Here is a 16,691-nt window from a genome sequence, read left to right as displayed (position 1 = left end):
CTATAACCTGAAGAAATAATTTCTATGTTCCTTCCTCTCTAGCTGCCAGTTGATCTTAAGCACTAGCCACCTGCTGTTCCATGACCACCAAGCCATGACTCCTCTGAAGTGCTGATCATTGTTCTTGCTCATATGTTAGTGTCTCCAAATCCTAAAATGGATTTCCAGTTTGTGAGAGATTGTGAAAATCTTGGTTTTGTTCTACTTCAGAACAAAATGTAATATCTCATGAAACTGAAGTTTAGCCAGTTCTTGTCTTAATGCCTTTGTCTCTGAGAACTGACTCATTACTTATAGGTCCTTTTTCTTGTACATTAAAGTGGAAGCTACTGTAAATCCGGAACTCACCTGCCAGAGAAGCGATAGAGCAGGGATCACTTCAGTTTAATTGGAAAGAGCCTTAATTTGTTCTCCATTTATATATTTGCCTTACAGCTTCGAAAACTGAAATGGAGTTTATCCTAAATAGCTTAGGGTCTCTGTAACTCATCTTCCAAATAATACTAGTTATTTTGATTACTACTTCGTTGTGGCTTAAAAAGGCAGGGGGGTACAAAGTGTGGGTGGCACAAAAGCGTGATATCTTCCTCCTACGGCAGTCTGATTTTAAATCATCTTCTCAACTGTTAATAGGGCACAACATTGCATATGGTAGTTATATATTGACCATCTTACATATACTGTTTCTATAGGATAAAATGTAGTGTTAAATTTGGTGAGTAGTTTATATATAACTTGCAGCCTCAGTTTATAGAAAGCAACATCTGAATGACTATAATAAATGTGGCTGAACTTTTTAATATAGGCCAGGAAGTATATCATGGATACCATGGGGGAAAAATATGCAGAAGGAGTCATCTTGGACTTGGAGAAGACATGGGAAGAATCAGATCCACGTTCTCCTCTCATCTGCTTTCTTTCTATGGGTTCTGATCCTACTGACTCAATCATTGCTCTGGGGAAAAGACTGAAGACAGAGACACGTTATGTTCCATGGGTCAGGGACAAGAAGTCCATGCTCGTAAACTTCTACAGCAGCCATGGCACATGTAAGTGCAAAACCTGAATCATTGTTGTCTTGTCACTGTATGATTACAACTTGTAATGTGTTATAACCCTGAATAGAAACAAAGCATTCTGATAGACTGTTTGATGCATGTAGATCTAATTGCTGTATAAAAAGTAACCTTGAATTCCAAAACAGTAAACCTGTGTCATACAATGGTAAACTAGGGGCAAAAGAGTTGAATTGTATCTGCCATTTTGTTGCCCAGTCACCTGGTTTGGTGAGATTCCCCTGTAACTCTTCGCAGTCTGCTTTGGACTTAATACAATGCTTTTTAATATAAATACTTATAGAATGGAAATTGTCTGTAAGAAGTCTGGGGAGGAAAGAGAACAAGGTTTTTATTAATACAAATTAGCAATTGAAAATGCTCATATGTGATAGGACTGCAGTGCAATTCAAAGGGGAAAATAATACATATTCTTTGTGCAATAGCAATCCATTTTATGGTAGCAGTGAAATCATTATAATCTTACTACTTCAGCCGAAGAGGAGAGCAATGAGTTAAACTGACACTTGTTTACTAAATGTATGGACAGCTGAGCCCAGCTCAGAGGCTTTCAGCTCTCAGTGCTGTATTTGGAAGCAGTGAGTGATAGCTGCCACCTTACCCCCTGCATTGTAAATTACATAAAATTAGGAGGCTGCCTTCTGGTGATAATTTGTCATTATGTAGTGAAGTAACATTATAGCCTGGTAATGGGAAATGTCATAAGGAAGAGATTGTGAGCGGGGAAATAAATGTATCTGCAAGGAGTCAGCGTCCCTCTCCCACACCCATAATCAGCAAAGGATGAGTAAACACCCTTTGTACTCCCCAAAACTCTATCCCATCTATACACTTACTCTTCTGGGCATTGAGAGAGAGAGGGAACTAACTAGGTAATTGTTTCCCTTCTGGGTTTTAGGTAGGGAATGGGGATTTTGGTAGCAAGGTCTCATTTTCCCTGAAGAAGAAGGACAACTGGAGGAGTCTGGGGGACAAAAATTCTTGTAGAGAAAAGGAAATAGGGGGTTCTGTGCTTTTGCACAATTCACCCATCTGGTGCTGATGATGCTCCAGCTAATGGTGTGATGGTATTGAGTCCTATCAACTCTTCAGTCAGATGCAAGTCCTCCTGTTGCTTCCGCTTGAGTCTCTCACTTAATGAAGCCTCATTTACCTGAGGCAGAACAAGAGGTAACAGAACTCTCCCAAATCCAGAAGGGGTGTGTGTGGAGGGAGGAGCTGTGGTCCTATACAGTCTATTTTGTTTTAACCCCTATTTAGCATCTCCAGCTTGCTGGGTTGATCAGGTCACTAGGATACTATCATCATAGCGTCTGTAATATGTGGTTAGCATGTCAAGGCATGTATTTCTGAGCTCACTGATTTAGCACTTCTAGCCCAGTGGTCTTCAGGAATACTTTTATTGTAGTGAAAAGGAAACAAAACTTCTATTTAATGGATGACAGCAGGTTCAATGGATCCACTGATTGGAATCATGAACAGGTCAAGGCTCATAACCATCAAAGTTGAGAATTGAGGACACATGATGGAGGATTAAGTAAGCCTTGTTTTGAGGAGGAGTATAAAAAGGACACTCAAAGGGTCATCCCACACATCTACATTCTTATCAGACAGCATGGGCTGTCATTAGCATTTTCTTGCAGATGGGAAATACTTTGTCACTCCATTAATGGCTGTTAGCCAGGATGGACAGGGATGGTGTCCCTAGCCAGGGGATGAGCGACAGGGATTGGATCACTTGATGATTACCTGTTCTGTTCATTCCTCTGGGACATCTGATATTGGCTGCTGTCGGTAGACAAGATACTGGGCTAGATGGGCCTTTGGTCTGACCCAGTATGGCCGTTCTTGTATCTTAGTTATACAATTAGCATATGAACTGGCTGCCAGCTCTTGAGTTTTACATGGAAAAATATAAAGTTCTGAAAGGCACTAGTTTGAATTGATGAGGAATTGGTGCTGAGTTGACAAGCTTAGAACTGGAATGTGGAGGAATATGTTACTTAAATTCTTCCCACCTTGCTGCACATGATCTGCTGGATACATTTGATTACCAGGCTGTAAATTAGAATTGTTTGATACATTTGTAATTGTAATGATAAATAAAATGTCATTTAGTGTTTTCAGTTTGCAAATAAATTTAAACACCACACAAATGCATATCATATCTTGTTCTCTTATGTTGCACTAGGGAGGATGGGCACTTCTTCAGAACTGCCACCTGGGGCTTGACTTTTTGGATGAGTTAATGGACACTATTATAGAAACTGAAACTGTCCATGAGAACTTTCGCTTGTGGATGACCACTGAGGTTCACCGGCAGTTCCCCATTACCCTTCTTCAAATGTCGATTAAATTCACCAATGAACCTCCACAGGGGCTCAAAGCTGGTCTGAAGAGAACATATGGTGGTGAGTGAAAAAAATCAGTAGGGAATAAAATATAATTTTAGCGGCACACAATTACATAGGTCCTTCCTTCCAGCCCCACTTATGTTACCATGTGATCATGTTACAATTCTTGATAGAATCAGGATGAAATGTTGGACACTACCTGCAGACCTTATCCGTTGAAGCTGATAACAACAAGAATTGTGCATATGGATTCCAGGGCACAACGTGGCCGTAAGATGAAGCCAGATGAAAAGAAAATTGAGAGAAACTGGAGAGCTGCTGAACTCATCTGATATAAAAACAGGAATTTTTTTCCCCACAAATTAAAATGTCTTGCTTAAAATGCTTTTTAACACATCATTTAATAATTGAACACTCTTGCACTTTTTATGATGAAAGGCCATATGCTGATTTTATCATGCTAGAGCAATGATTTTTCTATGCTTTTCTGGGAACTAAAAAGTTGTATTTCCTGTCCTCAAAGGGCTTGTTGATACGATAAATGCACCAGATGTGCACTGTAGCCTGTGAATTTATATTTCTGAACTTTGTGCTAACTTGTGCTACCTAAAAAGAGGTAGCATACTTTCTCCAGACTAGAGTGCTTTGTGATATAGTAAATGCATCTCTGGAGAGATTCAAAGCTAAGTACCACGGGGAGAGGTATTTTAGTAATAGATCACACTGAAACTAAAATGCTGGTAGCTTATGGCTTGTGATGTCTACTTTTTTCCAACAGGTGTGAACCAAGATCTCCTGGATGTTAGTAACATGGTACAATGGAAACCAATGTTATATGCTGTTGGTTTCCTGCACTCCACAGTTCAAGAAAGACGCAAATTTGGACCACTAGGTTGGAACATCCCCTATGAGTTTAACCAGGCTGACTTTAATGCCACCGTGCAGTTCATCCAGAATCATTTAGATGACATGGACATCAAGAAGGTACTTAATTCAATAGTTTGGGTAACTGGAATATTATGGGTGGTCCCAAACAACTGAAATACAAATATGAATCCTAGATTTTAAAAAGCTTGTTCCTTTAACTCTAGATATATTGAGTGCCCACAGCGTTGAAAACACTTGCCTACATATGTTGAAATACAAATACAACTGCTCAGTGGGGGATAACATTTTAAATCCAGTTTTTAACCATGTGTATGTTTTCTAGTTATGCTTGCGGTGGTTCCTTTTTATTAGTCCAAATATATATATATATATATATATATATATATGCAGAAAAAGGGGAGCTGTAAACTGCAGCAATATTTGGGGCCTGGTAGGCTTGCCTCACTGTAGAAAGTGACTAACAATTCACAAAATGTTAAAATAACCTGTAACAATAAATGTGGGTGTTGTGTGTGTGTGGGGGGAGTGCACAGGGGAAACGGCCTGAATTAGTCCAAACAAAAAGACTTAATGATAAAACCCAAGACTGTGTTGAGATCGTATTTGCTAAAGAAGGAAAGTGTGGGACCAGAAATCAGTGACTCAAAATTGGTGTGTTGGAAAACAGATATAATTGGTGGACAAAGTAATGAGGGGAAGAGCTATTCCACCCATTTGTCTCCTTTTGGGGTCCTCAGAAAGACTGGGGAGGGGAGGGAAGAAATTAGCAGACTATGGCTGACTGAAAGACTGACAAACAGGAAGGAGTGAGCGTTATCATTATGGCTTCCATCCCCTTTATCTCCTGGAACCCCAGAGTCCACCATGACACTCTTGGGCCTTTGTCATCCTAATCCTGAGATGTCCTGACCAGACCGAGCCAGAATGAGAGACCCAGATGACACTGTTGGCTCCAACTAAACCCCAAACACCACTGGGGATATGAAACTTTCTCACCCCCTCCTGGTGCATCCTTTTCCTTCCCCACCTTAATTCTTCTCTTTCCTATTTCTCTCCTATTGCCTTCTGTCTGAAAAGGGTCTGGCTTAGCTGGCAAAGACTATATATTTTACAACACTGCTGCACGCCTGTGAGCAGAGAGGCAGCTAAAAGCAATGCCCAAAGCAATCTGATGCTGGTGTATGTTCGTCAGGTCCCAGAATGGCTGATAAGACCAAGTGTGATGTCTGTGTTTTTCCAGCAGTCAGGTTGCAAGTGAGAGTCAACCCCAAACATAGAAACTGATTTATTTTGCTATTCTTTTCTTTTCCCTTTTGCATGTACTTTTCTTGTTTTGTCTTCAAGAAAAAGAGATCAGACTTTACTAGCAGCAATAAGAGATCCAGGCTATCTAAGGGCTTGTCTACATCACAAAGTTGCAGCGCTGGTGAGGGGGTTACAGCGCTGCAACTTAGGAGGTGTACACATCTGCAGGGCATCGCCAGCGCTGCAACTTCCTGTTTGCAGCGCTGGCCGTACTCCCGTTTTGTCTCGGGTGTAGAGGATCCAGCGCTGGTGATCCAGCGCTGGTAATCAAGTGTAGACACTTACCAGCGCTTTTCTTGACCTCCGTGGAATAAGCAGGTATCCCAGCATACCTGAGGAAGCCTCTGGTAATCAAGCAGGTCTCCTTCCCTGGTTTGCTCCGGTGTTCTCCGAATCCCCCCCCAAGCGGGTCTCCTTCCCTGCGGTTTGCAGGGGGGTTCGGGTAACGCGAGAGCAAACCGTGGCGAAGCTGGTCTCCTTCCCCGGTTTGCTCTGGCGTTCCCCGAACCCCTGTGCAAGCAGGTCTCCTTCTGCGTTTTGCTCTCTCGTTCCCCAAACCCCCGTGCAAGCAGGTCTCCTTCCCTGCGGTTTGCAGGAGGGTTCGGGGAATGCGAGAGCAAACTGCGGCGAAGCTGGTCTCCTTCCCTGCGGTTTGCTCTCGCGTTCCCCGAATCCCCGAGCAAGCAGGTCTCTTTCCCTGCGGTTTGCAGGAGGGTTCGGGGAACGCGAGAGCAAACCGCGGCGATGCTGGTCTCCTTCCCTGTGGTTTGCTCTCGCGTTCCCCGAATCCCGAGCAAGCAGGTCTCCTTCCCTGCGGTTTGCAGGTGGGTTTGGGGAACGCGAGAGCAAACCGCGGCGAAGCTGGTCTCCTTCCCCGGTTTGCTCTCGCGTTCCCCGAACCCCCCTTGAAGCCGCCCAACAGCACTGCAATGTGGCCACATCTAACACCACTTGCAGCGCTGGTTGCTGTAAGTGTGGCCACTCTGCAGCGCTGGCCCTATACCTACAGCTGAACAACCCAGCGCTGCAAACTTGTAGATGTAGACATACCCTTAGCTAACTTCTCTTTTCTCTAATAGGACAGAAGTTTAACACAGACTGGGCATGGTTGGGTCATTACACTAATTGAATCTATTTCCCTATGTTAAGTTTCCCTCACACCTTCTATGGGTCATCTCAATTATCACTTCAAAGGTTTTTTTTTCTCCTGCTGATGATATCTCATCTCAATTGATTGGATTCTTCAGTTGTATGCATACTTCCACCTTTTCATGTCCTCTGTATGTATAAATATCTTCTGTCTGTGTATTCCATTCTAAGCATCTGAAGAAGTGAGCTGTAGCCTACGAAAGCTTATGCTGAAATAATTTGTTAGTCTCTAAGGTGCCACAAGTACACCTGTTCTAAATAGGACAGTTATTACCATCTTTAATATCATCTAAAGGACTGTTAAATTATCCTTTTAAAACTTTCCATAGCTTAAAGGACCAAGGTATGTTGTAAAAATGAAAAACATTATTTAAAAGTTTACATGGAAAATGCCTTAACTGTCTTTTTCCCCTTCTTTTCTAAATATTTAAAGGGTTAAAAAGATTTCTAATGGTTTGTTTGCCAGAGTACTGAGCAGGCTGAGGTCTCTGTATACAAATACTGAAGCTTGTTTAAGACTACTTAATGTTGGACAGTGACTACGTTATGCTATCACCTTTGACTTTTTGGACACCTATATTCCATCAAAATTAATACAGCCAAACACACCATGACATAGAGTTTATTGTGAGATAGTGTTAAATGGCTAAAAGTTGTTTTTATATTTCAAATGATGTTGTGTTTTATAACAAATGTTTAATATTATAGTTCAATTATATGTGATTTAATGGAATTAGCACTTGCTTTTTGACCTTGTCTTCATAAATCAGTGCTTCTCATAAAGCAGGATCCATGCCCATGCCAATTTTGGGGAACGAGTTGGATGGCAAGCTGTACATGTGCATCTGTGAGGAGAGTATCAAATTAGGAAATTTTGTTTGAAATTGTTGGTACTAATTTCGTGAAAGTTAAAGATGCTGATGAATTTTCTGAACCCCAATGCATCCCCTGCCTAAAAACTAAATACAGTGGGACATCAGAGCAGCAGTTAGGCGTCCACAAAGATAATCCTAATTATTGCTGCACTGCAGTGGTGCTGGATTTTGTTTAAATGACCTAAGCAGAAAGCATATTACTATTGACCAGCTATTCCATGCATCTGTGGCCCTTCTGTGACACTGTGGCAGCAAAAAGGGACTATAAAGTTGGCTTAACTAGACTCCTGAAGATGTCTCTGGATGGGAGAATCCAAAACAGTGTAGTGAGCCATAGTTGCTTCTCTGGCAAAGCTCATTCCCATCGCTATTGTAAATGGCATTTGGGGGCATGGTTGGAATGAAGCATGTGCCACAGGTATCCCAGCTGTCAAAACAGCCCCTTGTTACTTAAGCTGCTACAAGTGTGTTGAGGATTGAGCAGACCTCAAGATCAGGGGAACACAAGGGTGGTGTAAAGTCAATTTTGCCCTCAGAAGGTCAGATGATCTGGGCCTATATACTGTATGTATACAGACACACGAGAAGTTAACAGAGCTCTGCATGAAATTCAGGGAGGTTTAGCCACAATTAATGTTTGTATGTTGTTTTAGGGTGTCTCCTGGAATACAGTTCGCTACATGGTAGGCGAAATCCAGTATGGAGGTCGAGTGACTGATGACTATGACAAAAGACTGCTGAACACATTTGCTAAGGTCTGGTTCAGTGAAAACATGTTCAGTCAAGACTTCTGCTTTTACAAAGGGTACAGCATACCCAAATGTACCACAGTCGATCAGTACCTTCAGTACATACAGGTCTGTATAGTACCAAGCTCTTACCAAATGAAAACAATACGAATAAACACTCATCCAAGTTCTTTCTACCCTTCAGCATCTTCCTTTAGTTTCAGTCTGTTAAACAGATTTTTCTCCTGTCTGCATACTTGCCTAAATATCTGCTAGCGAAGGAGTTATAATGCTGTTCCAGTAGCTCTACACTGTATTTTCCCTTTTAACTCCCTTGAGAGAAGTACCATCTAGAGAGACCATTACAGTAACAGGAAACTTGGAAATGGCAGAGGATGCTTAATTACTTCTTTGTTTCAGTCTTCACTGAGAAGTCTGAAGGAATGCCTAACATAGTGAATGCTAATGGGAAGGGGGTAGGTTTAGAAGATTGAAATAAAAAGAACAAGTAAAAATCATTTAGAAAGTTAGATGCCTGTAAGTCACCAGGACCTGATGAAATGCATCCTAGAATACTCAAGGAGCTAATAGAGGAGGTATCTGAGCCTCTAGCTATTATCTTTGGAAAATCATGGGAGACAGGAGAGATTCCAGAAGACTGGAAAAAGGCAAATATAGTGCCCACCTATAAAAAGGGAAATAAAAACAACCCAGGAAACTACAGACCAGTTAGTTTAACTTCTGTGCAGGAAGATAATGGAGCAAGTAATTAAGGAAATCATCTGCAAACACTTGAAGGTGATAAGATGATAGGGAATAGCCAGCATGGATTTGTAAAGAACAAATCGTGTCAAACCAATCTGATAGCTTTCTTTGATAGGATAATGAGTCTTGTGGATAAGGGAGAGGCAGTGGATGCGGTATACCTAGACTTTAGTAAGGCATTTGATACGGTCTTGCATGATATTCTTATCAATAAACTAGGCAAATACAATTTAGATGGGGCTACTATAAGGTTAGTGCATAACTGGCTAGATAACCCTACTCAGAGAGTAGTTATTAATGGTTCCCAGTCCTGCTGGAAAGGTATAACAAATGGGGTTCCGCAGGGGTCTGTTTTGGGACCAGCTCTGTTCAATATCTTTATCAACAACTTAGATGTTGACATAGAAAGTATGCTTATTAAGTTTGCAGACGATATCAAACTGGAGGGATTGCAACTGCTTGGAGGACAGGGTCATAATTCAAAATGATCTGGACAAATTGGAGAAATAGTCTGAGGTAAACTGGATGAAGTTTAATAAAGACAAATGCAAAGTGCTCCACTTAGGAAGAAACAATCAGTTTCACAAATACAGAATGGGAAGAGACTCCCTAGGAAGGAGCATGGCAGAAAGGGATCTAGGGGTTATAGTGGACCACAAGCTAAATATAAGTCAACAGTGATGCTGTTGCAGAAAAAGCAAACGTGATTCTGGGATGCATTAACAGGGGAATTGTGAGCAAGACACGAAGTCATTCTTCTGCTCTACTCTGCACTGGTTAGGCCTCAACTGGAGTATTGTGTCCAGTTCTGGGCACCACATTTCAAGGAAGATGTAGAGAAATTGGAGAGGGTTCAGAGAAGAGCAACAAGAATGATTAAAGGTCTTGAGAACATGACTTACGAAGGAAGGCTGAAAGAATTGGGTTTGTTTAATCTGGAAAAGAGAAGACTGAGAGGGGACATGATAGCAGTCCTCAGGTATCTAAAAGAGTGTCATCAAGAGGAGGGAGAAGACTTGTTCACCTTCCCCTCTAAGGATAGAACAAGAAGCAATGGGCTTAAACTGCAGCAAGGGAGATTTAGGTTGGACATTTGGAAAAAGTTCCTAACTGTCAGGGTGGTTAAACACTGGAATAAATTGCCTAGGGAGGTTGTGGGATCTCCATCTCTGGAGATATTTAAAAGTAGGTTAGATAAATGTTTATCAGGGATGGTCTAGACAGTATTTGGTCCTGCCATGATGGCAGGGGACTGGATTCAATTACCTCTCGAGGTCCCCTCCAGTCCTAGAGTCTATGAATCTGTGAATCTATGAATTATTAAAGGAGAAATGGAGAATGGGAGTCCGGGCTCTTGGCCCTACCTCACAGGAAATGTTAGGGGAGTCTGAAGTGGAAAATGACTACTCACACATAGGGGGATGTTGCATATTAAGGCCTGGTCTACACTGGGGCGGGGATCGGTCTAAGTTACACAACTTCAGCTATTGATAACGTAGCTGAAGTCGATGTACTTAGATTGACTTACTGTGGTGTCTTCACTGCGATGAATCGACTGCTGCCGCTCCCCCATCGACTCTGCCTGCACCTCTCGCCGAGCTGGAATACAGAAGTCGACGGGAGAGCGCTCGGGGTCTAGACGTGATATATCAACCCCCGCTGGATTGTGTAGACATACCCTAAGTGGTTGCAGTCAGCAGGGTTTGTGCTTCAGTGCTAGGTTTTGGGAAGCACTGGATTCTTTGCATTGAAGGCTGCTAATTAAGCATCACAGGATGACAAAATTAGGAAAATAAAGCTTTTTTATTTTATAGCGTAGTAACTGCTATTATTCCTCTGGTTTTTTTACAGCTGGTATTTGTGAATTTTACCTCCAATTACAATTCTGTGTGTTTGATCATCTAGACCCTGCCTGCTTATGACACTCCTGAGGTATTTGGGCTGCATCCCAATGCTGATATCACTTACCAAAGCAAGCTTGCCAAGGATGTGTTGGATACTATCCTCAGTATTCAACCTAAAGACAGTTCCAGTGGAGGAGGCGAGACTAGAGAGGTGGTGGTAGCTAGATTGGCTGATGATATGTTGGAGAAGCTTCCTGATGATTATCCACCATTTGAAGTGAGTTCATGAAATCCTGTCAGAAATGACATCTGCTCTGTCTTGCCTTATGTATGTGCAAAAAAACCACAGAAAAGTCCCATATAATCTTCTTAAAAAGCTTTAGTGAATCCATTTACACTGATAAATGCTTTAAAAATATATACTGAGGAAGCCTGAATGGGATGTAAAAGTTCATAGTGAGGTTGCTAAAATTGTACTGATGGGCATTATTGCTTTGCTAAAAATTAAATCACTTGTTGATTTTCCGTTTACACTGAGGGAGGTCAGCAGTTTTCGTCAGCTAAATTAGATAACATTGTGAGAGAGAACTTGTGCTCTGTTTGTAAATTAAAATTCCTAAATTTTGTTACTTTGTAGTTCAGCATAGAAACTGCAGATACTTGTAGTAATTTGTTTTCATATATTACAGTTTTTCTTTACAATGGAGTGAATGGCTCACGGGATTGACAATGGTGTGGATGTGTGTGTGAGAGAGTGAAATATATATATATAGAGAGAGAGAGAGTGTGAGTGAGTATGTGTGTGGAACCTTTTCATCTTGCCTTCACTGGTTCAAACCCAGTGAAGTTAACTACTGACTCAGCAGAAACAATCAGTTTATGCTTAGCCCAATTGCGGTGAGTTTGGTTTCAATTATAGTTGCAATAGACACTTTCCCACATTGTGCAGAGGAAACACTGCCACTGACTTACCCTCCCCTAGCTAGCATCCGGGGAAACAGAATGGAGAGTTTAGGAGGGGAGAGTGAACAGACAGGACCATAGTGTCATGTGGCTAGATGCACCAGCTGTACAGTCAGTGTACACGTGCAGGTGTGCATACTCTTATTTGTCTGGCTTTGGCCCAGCTCTTTACAAATACAGTTATTCCCTTGTCCATTATCTTACTTGTGCTGTGTTCCATCAGGTATGATGTAAGCATCATCTCACAGTAGTTAACACCAATGATGACAAACCCAACAGAAATGAGGAGCCACCTGTTCTAATTTGAACTGCTGAGCCAGTGACCTCTCACAGGTCTGTGTCTTGACATGAGCTCAGCACGCTGAAATTTCTGAGCTAATGACCTCACAGAATCCTGAGCACTATCACCCCAGCAAGCCATAGAAGATAAGTTAGGAAACTTTTCTGAAGCTTGAGACTTGATATCCAATCAGAGCAGCACTTTTGAGCTCACAAGACTTGTGCCTTTTGTTATCCCCGTCAGCAAGTTTGTAGTGCTTAGGCTGAGGTTTCACAAGTTTTTAAGCTTTCACACAAGCCCAGAAGCTAGAGGTGCTCAACCAGTAACCTCAGAGAGGGCTGTCACTCATCCCAGCAAGGTAGGAGGAGTACTTAGCCAGTAACCTTAAAAAGCCCTGTGTCGCCACATAGAATCACATGGTTAAATTGCTGAACTAGTGAGTTTACAAAGCCTTGTCTCTTTTAATCTTTCTCACGATGCTAAATGTGTCAAACTAGACATCTCACAAGTCTGACCCTTATTATCAGTCCACTAAGTTCGAGAAGCTGAGCAGGGTTTAAAGGGACAGTGTGGACAAGTGCAGTACTCCTTCCTCTGATTAACACCTTCACTCCCTCTGGGCATTGGAGAACTCATCTCTGTCAGAGCTGCTGTTCTTCCTGCTGTTCTTTGGTCAGCTTCTACTTTAGCACTACCGTGTGCATATGTGTTGGGTGTTCATGCTACTGTTTCAGCCACTTCTTTACTTTTACCCTAAATGAAAGACAGAAGCTGTGCTCAAAGCTTCCTCATCAATGGGAGGTGAAATTAGGACTCAAGAGGTGAATTGTATCAGGATGTGCACACTGCCCTGAAGGGTCATTATCAGGTTCATTTAAAAACAATTTTCCTTAACTATGTTATAACCACCACCACAGAGGATATAAAATGAAGCTTAAAAATTAATTAAATTTGCACTCTTCATGCTTATTTCTCATTTTGGCTTCTGCATCTTTTCATGATAACTTTGAAGAACTTATTTGTATTAGAATATGCGATTAATACTATGATCTCCTTTGACCCAAGTGGCTGGTCAAACTTTGTGGCCCTGTGTCTTGTTTCTCCATAGACAGAGAAAATAGTGATAGAATCAGGTATTTTCTTTGATGCAATATTGTTTATTTGCAAAGATGATACATCGAGTCTTCTTTCCCCGAACACAGAAAGGAAAAAAAAAGCAGGAGACAGTTCTTTTGATCACTGTTCCAAATCTGCCTTTCCAGCCAGCATGCGTGTCCGACAAGTTTCCTCCCTTAGCTGCCTCCCAGGGTAAAGTTACGAGTGCTTCTGTTATGGTCTGCTTGGCTTCCTAGCAGCCTCTCTCTCTCTCTACTTTAGCACTACCTTGTGCCTATGTTTTGGGTGTTCATGCTACTGTTTCAGCCTTTTCTTTACGTATACCCTGAATGAAAGACAGAAGCTATGCTCAAACCTTAACAGCAAGGTTTAATCCAACCCACAACAATGCTATTAGAGTAGAAGGGTATAGTTTTTGTGGAAAGCAGCATGGGAGTTTGATCTCTTCCTTAAGTTCTCAAACTAGAGTCAGGTTTTGGTGCATAGTTGCTCCCTAGGAACAGGGCATTGGTATTCAGGCTGAGATCTCTGAAAGAGGGAATTGTCTACAAGTTGCCATGATGCCTTCTATTTCAGGGCTGGTGTGTAGAGTGTACATAAATTATGGCAGGAATATTCCTGGACTTCACATCATTGATGTCTCTTCCAATGGAGAGCTGACCAACAAGGGTCTTGTGATCTGCTACTGCTTGGGTCAGGGGTGACAATACCTATCTAGCTGATTGCCCTTACTTATAACCATCTAATGAAAACGATCATGTATTGGTATCTAACTTTTCCATAAAGTGAACTTTCTCTTGATTTAGCTAAAAGAATCTGCTTTTGTTTGGCTTTTTCTTGACAGGTAAAGGAAAGGCTGCAGAAGATGGGACCGTTCCAGCCTATGAACATCTTCTTGAGACAGGAGATAGACAGAATGCAGAGGGTTATCACCTTGGTGCGAAGCACTCTGACTGATCTCAAACTTGCCATTGATGGGACCATCATCATGAGTGAAAATCTGAGGGATGCTTTGGATTGCATGTATGATGCAAGAATTCCTGCCCTTTGGGAAAAGGTTGGTGTTAAACTGTTTAGAATCCTCTGTCAGTGTTGCATTTTAAAGACTAAAAAAATTACATACTCAGATTATTAATCATCATTAATATCCAATATGTTAATATACTTTAATTTCAAAAGGGTTAATATATTTTGTTTAACTCCTTTTTGAAAATATAACCCTGAAATGAAGTGCTAGATCTCAGTGATAATATGAAGTCATGGTTGTGACTGCATTATCAAATCTGAGAGAGAGCTTATAGCCGAAGAGTGGAGTTATGGGATTGTACAGGGTGCAAAGTAGGGCAGAATCTGATCATATATCCCCCTTTCTTTGCCCTCTTTCTGACTTACTTTAAAAACTCTTTTTTGTCTAAAACTTCTCATACGTAGTTGGCCAGAGAAGAAATATTTTTTCTGAAGTATTATGTAAACTGTAGAAGGGCTGGCCATGCCATCTCAGGTAAGATTCAGTTCCATTTTGTATTTAAAGCAGAGATTAATCCTCTTAGGTATGAAAAATACCATGTATCATGACAGCACTTTTTGGGTACAGAATGCATCTTCTGAGAATTTATAAATCTGTTAATTTGAGTTTAAATTTTGGATCCATTAAGAAAATCAGTGTGTGTCCTTTTTATCTTATTGTCTAGAAGCTCAGGGCAAATACAAATGATATCCGGGCAAATAGCTGTTTAGCTTGCCTAAAATTAGATGATACATCAGATAATTTGCCTGCACAGCATGTGAACAGCTCATTGTATTTTTATCCAGGTGGTTATCTAATATTTGGGTCTTGAGAGTTGTTTCAATTAGGACCAGAAATGGATATTGGAGTCAGGTGTTTCATCGATGCAGTTTTGTTCATTTACAAAGAATGTAGATATACTAATGTTTCCTTGATAACAGTAGGAACAAAACAGGAGACAGTTTCTTTTTCGCCAGACAAAAGACTATCTATTTACACACACACACACACACACACACACACACACACACACACACACACACACACACACACACACAATTGAATACTGTACACTGCAATGATGATTGTGAAGCTTGGTTGAGGTGGTGAAGTCAGAGGGTGAGATATTTGCCAGAGAATGTTTTACTCCTAAATGATGAGCTAACAGTTGGCTGAGCCCTAAAGGGTTAACACATTATTGTTAATGTAGCCTCACACTCTACAAGGGAGCACAAATGGAGGGAGGAACAGAGAGAGACAGAGACACACACCGTGTGTGCGAGAGAGAGACGCACAATGCCCCTTTAAATACGCTGACCCCCTCTGAGTACACTGCCTTTTCAAGTAGATCGGCAAGTTGAGACAGCAGCTGATGCCAGCAAGCTCCCTCCATCCTGAGCCCTGTCGTGCCCCCCGCCCTTGCTCTATGGAGATGAGGTAAAGGAGTTGGGGGCAGGAGCAGGGCGTAGGGGGACACCCTGACATTAGCATCCCCCCTGCACAGCAGGCAGGAGGCTCCTGGAAGCAGCTCCAAGGCAGAGGGCAGGAGCAGTACACAGAAGTGTGGGGAGGGACAGCTGAACTGCCTGGCAATTGATAGCCTGCTGGGTGGCTGCTGCACAGGGAATTTAGGGGAGCTGATAGAGGGGCTGCCAGCCCACCCTGTTTCCAAGCCCCACCAGCTAGCTCCGACGGGCTGCTATTTCTGCAAGTAGTGCACAAAACGGGCGGCTGCCAAACAACGTTATAAGGAAGCATTGCACAACTTTAAAGGAGCTTGTTCTGTAGTTGATCAGCAACGTAACAATGAAACAATGTTAACGGGAACGACTTTAAGTGAGGAGTTACTGTACTCAGTAACAATACATTGAGCTCCCAGTGAAACCCCTCCACCCATATAGCTGAGGTTCCTGACCAGCATTGCATATGGATTTTGTTTGGGTGATGGCTCCTATTGTTTCAGCTGTCTCTTTCCAGAAAGGAACTTAATAGCTTTCCAGAATTTATCCTGGATGCAGGGTGGCAGTGATGCCTACCAGCTTCCACAAGATTTCAGCTAACCCTGAGCATAACAGCATGAAGTCAAGATGATATTCATGTTGCTGTGCAGTGCGTCCTTGAGCTTGGTATTCTGGAACTTAACCATTTTCAGTGTTTTTATTATTCAAACTGATGCCAATCTATTGACGATAGAGATTATCCTTAAATTCCCCCCCTCCCTCCCAAGATAGTAATATCAACTTCTTGCTTATGTTTTTGAGGCCTCTGAGGTACTTTGGAATTATTCACTAGGTGCATTTTTTTTGACAGTCACACCAAAGCACCAACAGCAATGATAAATA

The 16,691-nt window shown here is 41.8% G+C and overlaps 1 protein-coding gene across 1 annotated transcript in view; it reads left to right on the top strand.

Moving 5' to 3' along the window:
- DNAH5 (dynein axonemal heavy chain 5) overlaps positions 1–16,691 on the top strand; it is a 202,250-nt gene that overhangs the window by 164,862 nt on the left and 20,697 nt on the right. The window contains 8 exon segments of the mRNA XM_030551718.1: positions 806–986; positions 989–1,036; positions 1,039–1,049; positions 3,268–3,487; positions 4,209–4,414; positions 8,301–8,504; positions 11,046–11,261; positions 14,188–14,400. Coding sequence (XP_030407578.1) covers positions 806–986; positions 989–1,036; positions 1,039–1,049; positions 3,268–3,487; positions 4,209–4,414; positions 8,301–8,504; positions 11,046–11,261; positions 14,188–14,400 — 1,299 coding nt within the window.

Source organism: Gopherus evgoodei, chromosome 2, assembly GCF_007399415.2.
Source record: "Gopherus evgoodei ecotype Sinaloan lineage chromosome 2, rGopEvg1_v1.p, whole genome shotgun sequence".
Classification (NCBI taxonomy): Eukaryota; Metazoa; Chordata; order Testudines; family Testudinidae; genus Gopherus; species Gopherus evgoodei.
This window is presented reverse-complemented; position numbering and strand designations above follow the sequence as displayed.